A 7,845-nucleotide genomic window follows, 5' to 3' on the forward strand; every position below is an offset into this window, starting at 1 on the left:
GTGGCACTGCCAAGGGGCACCGTGTGGCACCAGTGACCCGTCCCCAGAGCCCCCCCGAAGGTGGCACCGCTAGGGGACAGTGCGGCACAGGTTGAGCCCATCCCCAAGGGATCCCCCGTATGTGGCACCCCASGGGGACACCACGTGGCACTATCCCCAAGAGACCTTCCCCACCCCGCACGTGGCACCCGGGGGACACAGCGYGGCACAGAGCGCCCCTAACCCCAAAGGAGCCCAGCACGCGGCACATCCAGGSCACACGGCGTGGGGCGACCCCACGTCCCGCTCCGAGAGCACCGCAGCGCAGGGTGCCCGCGACAGAGGGGACGAGGGGACACCCCCCCTCACCTGCCACCAGTTGGGGTCGTCCTGGTTGACGATCTGCAGCAGGTCCCCGGCGGCGAAGCGCAGCCCGGCCTCCTTGCAGGGGATGAGGCTGTCGGCGCTGGGCTCGTAGTCGAAGTGGCACTTGACGAAGACCTGGGGACACCGGCGCTGAGCGGGGCACGCGGCCCGGCGGGCGAGCAGGCGGCCAWGCACACACACGTGCAGCTGGCCGCACACCCAGCCGCTTGCATGCAYGCTGCTTGCAAGACGCATGCGTGCACGCGTGCACACGCGTGCTTCCATGCTCCTCGCACACATGCATGCACACATATGCAAGCCCCTTGCATGCATTCACATGCTCCTTGCATGCATTCACACGTATGCACGTCAACTGCATGCAATACCACTTGCGTGTTCCTTGCATGCGTGCACACACATGCATGCCCCCACACACATGCTCCTTGCACTCACGCATACACACACACCTTGCACACGTGCATGCAGGGCGCACACCCCCCTCCTCAGCACGCGCATGCACGCGTGTGACCCTCACTGCACACTTGCCACTTGCACACATGCAGCGTACATTTACACGCATACAACATGCACAACATGCAAAGCACCCGTGGGCACTCACCCCACACACCTCAGGACCCACGCGCCCGCGCGGCCACGGCACCCACGCAGGCGCGGGCTGCAGCCAGGCACACGCAGGCGGCCCCCACGGCAGCGGCCGCGCACCACAGGGCCCCCACGCACAGCCCTGCACCCAGGTACAGGCACACGCACACGCTGAGCGCCGCCGCCGCCGCAGAGCCCACGATGGCACACATGCGTCCGGCCGCTGCACCGCGCGCCCGCACCCTGCGCGCCAGCACAGTGCACGCCTGCACCTTGCACACTTGCACCCAATGCACGCTTGCACCCTGCACACTTGCACCTCACACACTTGCACCCAATGCACTCAGACCCTGCACGCTTGCACCCAATGCACACTTGCACCCAATGCACTCAGACCCTGCACGCCTGCACCTTGCACACTTGCACCCAGTGCACGCTTGCACCCTGCACGCTTGCACCTCACACGCTTGCACCCAACGCGCTCAGATCCTGCACGCTTGCACCCTGCACGCTTGCACCTCACACGCTTGCACCCAACGCGCTCAGATCCTGCACGCGTGTACCCTGCACACTTGCACCCAATGCACACTTGCACCCAATGCACTCAGACCCTGCACGCCTGCACCTTGCACACTTGCACCCAATGCATGCTTGCACCCTGCACACTTGMACCCAATGCACTCAGACCCTGCACACTCACACCCCACACACTTGCACTCAATGCACCCTTACACCCCGCACACTTGCACCCAATGCACTCAGACTCTGCACACTTGCACCCTGCACACTTGCACCCCATGCACGCTTGCACACCACAMACTTGCACCCAATGCACTCAGACCCTGCACACTTGCACCCTGACCCTCACGCAACAGCCACTTGCACCCAACGCACTTGCACCCAGCGCCCCCAGTGCAGCTGCTGGTGACGTTCCCGGTGCCAGGCAGCGCGAGGACGGCTGCACACAGACRTCCCCTTGTCCCCGCGGGGCGCCCGCGGCGCTGGGCGCTACCTGGCGCGGCGGCGGGTGCTCCTGGTAGCTGGGCAGGATCTTGAGCAGGACGCTGCCGCTGGCAGCGCGCAGCAGCTCCTGCAGCGCCCGCGCGTCGCTGCCCACCGCGCGCCCGTCCACCTCGCGGATCACGTCGCCCACGTGCAGCAGGCCCTGCTGGTCCACGGCGCCGCCGTGCAGGATGCGCGCGATGACCAGCTCGCCCCGCTCCACGCGGAACGTCACGCCCTGCGCCCGCGGGGACGCCGAGGGGTCAGGGCCGGGGGTGCCCAGTGCCAGGGCCGCGCGCGCGCCGGGGGCACCAGGAGCTGCAGCCTGCGAGGTCCTGCACCCTGCACCCAGCACTGCCCCTGCACCCAGCAATGCTCCCAGCACCCACCCACGGTCCCTGCACCCAGCACTGCCCCTGCACCCAGCAATATCCCCTGCCCCTGGCATTGCCCCTGCACCCACCAATGGTCCCAGCACCCTGCACCGCTGCCAGTAGCACCCACCCATGGTCCCTGCACCCTGCACTGCCCCTGCACCCAGCAATGCTCCCAGCATTCACCCATGGTCCCTGCACCCTGCACTGTCCCCCTGCACCCAGCAATATCCCCTGCCCCTGGCATTGCCCCTGCACCCAGCAATGCTCCCAGCACCCACAATACCCCCAGCCCCTGGCACTGCCCCCTGTACCCACCAATGCTCCCAGTACACAAAACATTCCCAACCTCTGGCATTGCCCCTGCACCCAGCCCTGCCCCTGCACCCAGCAATGCTCCCAGCAGCACCCACCCATGGTCCCTGCACCCAGAACTACCCCCCTGCACCCAATAGTGATGCCTGCACCCAGCCCTGCCCCTGCACCCAGCAATAACCCCAACCTCTGGCATTGCCCCTGCACCCACCAATGCCCCTGCACCCAGCACTGCTCCCTGCAGCACCCACCCATGGTCCCTGCACCCAGCCCTGCCCCCTGCACCCAGCAATATCCCCTGCCCCTGGCACTGCCCGTGCACCCACCAATGCTCCTAGCACCCAAAACACCCCCAGCCCCTGGCACTGCCCCTGCACCCAGCAGTGCCCCCAGGCCCCGCTCACCAGGTGCTCCCCRGCCGTCTTGCGGATGCCGACCATGCGCACGGCGTCGGGGGGCACCGGCTGGTTGCTGAAGGCGGCATCCAGGCCCGGGCTGGGCGGGGGGGTCTCGTAGCTCTTGGAGGCCACCGAGTCGTGGGTCTCAAGCAGCGACTGCAAGGCCAAGGCACCCGCGCTGGGCACGCGCATGCACGGTCGGGCACGCTTGTGCACACTTGTGCACGTTCATGCATGGTCAGGCACGCTTGTGCATGCTCCTCTACACTTGTGCATGCTTTGCATGCTCCTGCACACTTGTGCTCGCTCATGCATGGTCAGGCACACTAGTGCATGCTCCTGCACACTTGTGCATGCTTGTGCACACTCATGCATGGTCAGGCATGCTTCCGCACGCTCCTGCACACTTGTGCATGCGTGTGCATGCTCATGCATGGTCAGGCACGCTTGTGCATGCTCCTGCACACTTGTACACACTCATGCATGGTCAGGCATGCTTCCGCACGCTCCTGCACACTTGTGCATGCATGTGCATGCTCATGCATGGTCAGGCATGCTTGTGCATGCTCCTGCAAGTGTGTGCATGGTCCTGCACACTTGTGCACACTCATGCATGGTCAGGCACGCTTCTGCATGCTTCTGCACCCTTGTGCACGCCTGTGCATGCTCCTGCACACATGTGCACGCCTGTGCACGTGCCCCCCCACGGCACCTGGAAGTGGGGCTCGCGCAGGATGCGGGCCAGCTCGGCCGCGGCGCTGTCCTGGCRCGCCAGGTGCCCGATGTCCCGCAGGATCTCCTGCACCAGCTCCACGTTGTTGTCCCGCACGGCCTCCAGCTTCGTCTCCTCCAGACGCTCGTGGGCCTGGCGGGCAGGGGGATGTCAGGGCCCCCCACCATCGCCTCCTGTCCCCACGCCAGCCTGTCCCTCCAAGCCAGCACCAGTATAGACCAGTCTGCCATGGGAGAGGCCCCAGGACAACCCAAAATGCAGAGTGGGAGTCCCCAGCCCAGGCCAGTCTTGCACACGCATGTGAGCTCGCCCTTTTCCACGTGAACACCTCAAATGCAGCCAGCGCCCGTGCACACACGTGTGCACATTGCCTTGCACGTGCACCCACCAGAATGCCGCCCCGCCACCACCCAGACCCCCCTCTTTGCACATGTGTGTGCACCCAAGGGCGCACGCAGGCACCTTGCACCCGCACTGCGGGCACGTGTGTGCTTGCACACCCACCTGCGTGCCCACACACCCGCACAAACACCCAGCATCGTGCACCTGGGTGCACGCAAACATTCGCACACACGCCTCACTCTATGTGCATGCATGCATTTGCACGCACACACGCTTGCACACGCCTCCGGCACCCAAGCACCCATCCCTGCACACACCTCGCGTGGCACCCCGGGGTGGGGGGCAGCCCCCCCATGCCACTGTACCTTCGCCAAGGACCTTACTATTGGGCTCTCCATGATGCCGCGCAGGAAGATGAGGTCCAGGTCGGCGGCCACCGGCGAGTTGGGCAGGGCCATGAGGTTGTCCAGGACCTGCTGCATGGCTGGGGGGGGCGCGGGGGGCAAGGGGGCACATGGGGGCGCAGGGCCACGGAGGACGGGGTGCAGAGCAGGAGAGAGCGGCCACAGGGCRCAAGTCAGAAGTCACCGGCAAGGGGGGAAATGTGATGGCCACAGGGTGTCCCCCCACCCCAATCACGATGTGTGCCCCTCCTCGCTCTGCCACCCTGGGTGATGGTGCAGCCGGGACCGGGCTGTGCATTTCCCACGCACGGCCCGGGACATGCACCCGGGGGGGCAATTAAACCGGGGGGGTTGCAATTCACCCGGGGTGGGGATGCATTACACAAAGTGGGGTGCACTTTGCACAGAGGGGGTGCCATGCAAACAGGGGTTGCAGTTCAGCTGAGAGCTGCACCGGTGGGCGGGTTGCAATTTAGCCGAGGGGTGGAATTAAAAGGTCCGGGGGGCAGTGCAGGCGAGGGGGACGTCGCGTTACAGCCAGGGCTTGCAGTCCAACCACGACAGAGCAGGCAATGCAGCCGGCTGTTGCAACGCAGCCAGGGGGTTGCAGAGCTGCTGGGRGGGCCAATGCAATGCAGCCTGCAGAGGGGAGGCAACCCAGAGTGTCCCCCCCCCAATTTGGGAGGAGGGAGGTTGTCGCAGCATCACCCGCAGCCCCCCTTCCCGCATCTCTCAGCTCGCAGCCAGACCAGCGGGGACCCTGCACCCCCCCCCCACCCCAGCATGTCCCTGGGTGCTCCCTGTGTCCCCCCCTAACCTCCTACATGGTGGGTGGCCCGGTGGCAGCCGGGGGGGCGGCTGCTCGTGGCTGCGGGTGGCGAGCGCAGCCTCCCCCGCCGCCACCTCCCCAATCCGGGTACCACGGGCTCCTTGCACGCGCGTACGCGTGTGCAAACGTGTACCGTGTGCAAACGTGCAGCGTGTGCAAACGCCCCGTGCATGACGGGCAGCAGAGCCCCCCCTGCTTGTGCCCCTGCATGTGTGCACGCCGGCGTGCAGAACTGCTGCGCAAGCATGCACACGCGTGTGCACACACGTGTATGCCTGGGGGAGCTCACGTGCGTGCAAGCCGTGGGGAGGATGCCCATGGACAAGGATGCTCGAAGGGGAGCGTGCATCCCTGCACACGCTGAAGCACTTGTGACCAGGGCCACATGCACAAACCTGCACACGTGAACACACCAGCGCTCACGTGCTTGCACACACATGCACAGCCACATACATGCGCTCTGTCATGCACATGCACCCTTGCACGCTCGCACACACGAAAGGCCTCGAGCACCAACATGCGCAGGGATGTGCACAAACAAGCCCGTCGCCCTGCACGTGCACCAGTGCGTGTGTGCACGAGTCCGTGCTCACACGTGCACACACTCACGTGAATCTGTTTGCACKCATGCTGACACCCACACGCACCCATGCACACACAGCTCACATGTGCAAACACACAGAGGCCTTGCATGCTCTGCCTTGCACRCACACACACACACCCCTGCACGCTGTGCATGCTCTCCCCTGTGTGCAAGCACACGTAGAGCACGACCTGCCCTGCATGCACACCTATAGCAATGCACTCCTGCCCACACCCCTATGCACCCGCACCCTATGGATGCTTTCACACGCATGCACACACACGTGCCTTGCACTCCCCACGCGTGTGCACGCCCGTGCGAGCATGCACCCGCCCCCGTGCACGCTCACCCGTGGGAGCCCCCCCGGGCGCGCGCTCCCTTGCAGCCTCCCGCGGCGGGGGGCGCGGCGCCTTTAAGAGGGCGTGCGGGGGGCGAGCGGCTGGCGCGGGGCCGCGCGGTTGCCATGGCAGCCGGAGCGCCCCGGGCCGCGCCGCGCGCGGGGGGCGCGCGCTCTTAAAGGGGCCGCGCGCTCTTGCACGCGCGGGGGGGGGGCTCACGCGCACGCGAGGCGCGCGCCCACGCGTGACAGCGCGCAGCACCCCCCCGCAGGGTGTGGACCGGCGTGCACAGCACTGCCTTGAGCTTGCACACACATGTAAATGCATGCACGCGCATGCAAAGAYATGCAGGTGCATGCASRYGCATGCASRYGCATGCACACGCATGCACACCCACGCACACTCGATATTCCCTGCCATGCCAGCATCCCCCAGCCACAGGACTCCTTGTACCCAAGTTCCCCCCGCAGAGAGGAATCCTCCTGGTGAAAACCCACAGAGCGACGTGCAAAAGCAGCCTGCCCACACGCACAGGACGCACTCCGTGCACACGCGTGTGCCCCCCAGCACCGCGGCACGCGCTTACCCCCCTCGGAGCCGGCGGCGGCCGCGGGCATCTCTGCAGCGCGGCGCGGCGGGCCCTGCTGCTGGCCAGGCCCCCGCGGGCGCCTGGCACCGGCGGGGCTGCAACGCGCAGGCGTGCGGCGGCCGGGCCCACGCGTGCGGCCGGTGCGGGGCCCCCCCGCGGGGGCGAGTGGGCAGCTGCGTGTGCACCAAGGGGGCCCCCCCACACGTGCGCGTGGGCCGCGCGCTGCACCGGGCGCGCTGGGGCGCAGTCATGCACCCGCACGCGCTGCTCTGCACGCGTCCTGAGACTGCCTGTGATGCGGTGCATGCACAGGCACGTGCACACTTGCATGCACATGTGTGTGCACCCGTGCGTGCATGCACACAGGTGTGCACCTAAGCATGCATGTGCACGGCTAGGTGTGCACAAGCATGCACACATGCATGCACACACATGCATGCACACACGTGCTTCCCACGCACAGAATCCCCCTGCACCCTGTAACATGAGACGCTGGTGTCCCCAGTACACCCAGTGCTACTGTCCCCACTGCTGCTTGCCTAGACAATCCCCATTTCCCCAGTCTGTCCCCATCCCACCCTGTGCCCATTTCCCTCATCACACGGACAGGTGACGTGGTTGCAACAGTGATTTATTGCCCCAGGCGCCTTGCAGGCCCCCGGGGATGGGGACAGGGTGACAGTGGTGACAGTGACAGCGCTGTGACCCCAGGCTCCTCTTCACCTGACGGACCCTGGGGCCACCCTGCAATGAGATGGAGCTGAGGAGCGGCAGGGAAACCGAGGCACAGCCAGAGCGGCCCCAGGGCAGGTGGTCCCCGGGGTCCAGCCCCTGCACCCCTCACCTGGGGGGCTCAGCACCCCACTGCTCCATAGGGGTCCTCGCAGAGCACCCGCCCGACAGATCGCTTGCCGTACCTGCAGCAAGGAGGGGAAAGGGGGGCAATGGGGAGCATGTTGCTACAGGGAGCACGTTGCAATGGGGAGCATG

General features: G+C 66.2%; 2 protein-coding genes across 3 annotated transcripts in view; both read right to left on the minus strand.

The window, feature by feature from the left end:
- Positions 1 to 6,872, minus strand: part of MPP2 (membrane palmitoylated protein 2) — a 10,303-nt gene extending 3,431 nt beyond the window's left edge. Inside the window, exons 1-6 of one of the 2 annotated variants that reach the window (XM_026041366.1) lie at positions 6,853 to 6,872; positions 4,496 to 4,596; positions 3,750 to 3,902; positions 3,044 to 3,193; positions 1,961 to 2,188; positions 349 to 480 (exon numbers count right to left, since the gene is read on the minus strand). In XM_026041366.1, the coding sequence (XP_025897151.1) occupies positions 349 to 480; positions 1,961 to 2,188; positions 3,044 to 3,193; positions 3,750 to 3,902; positions 4,496 to 4,594 (762 nt within the window). In that variant the 5' untranslated portion in view covers positions 4,595 to 4,596; positions 6,853 to 6,872. Of the gene's footprint in view, positions 1 to 348; positions 481 to 1,960; positions 2,189 to 3,043; positions 3,194 to 3,749; positions 3,903 to 4,477; positions 4,597 to 6,852 lie in introns of both variants that reach the window. The other variant, XM_026041365.1, reaches the window with a different exon arrangement.
- An 836-nt stretch (positions 6,873 to 7,708) lies between these two features.
- LOC112948980 (pancreatic hormone-like) overlaps positions 7,709 to 7,845 on the minus strand; it is a 1,095-nt gene continuing 958 nt past the window's right edge. Inside the window, exon 2 of the mRNA XM_026041348.1 lies at positions 7,709 to 7,772. Within this exon, the coding sequence (XP_025897133.1) occupies positions 7,709 to 7,772 (64 nt within the window). The remainder of the gene's footprint in view (positions 7,773 to 7,845) is intronic.

Source organism: Nothoprocta perdicaria, unplaced genomic scaffold, assembly GCF_003342845.1.
Source record: "Nothoprocta perdicaria isolate Ctin4 unplaced genomic scaffold, notPer1 scaffold_283, whole genome shotgun sequence".
Lineage (NCBI taxonomy): Eukaryota > Metazoa > Chordata > Aves > Tinamiformes > Tinamidae > Nothoprocta > Nothoprocta perdicaria.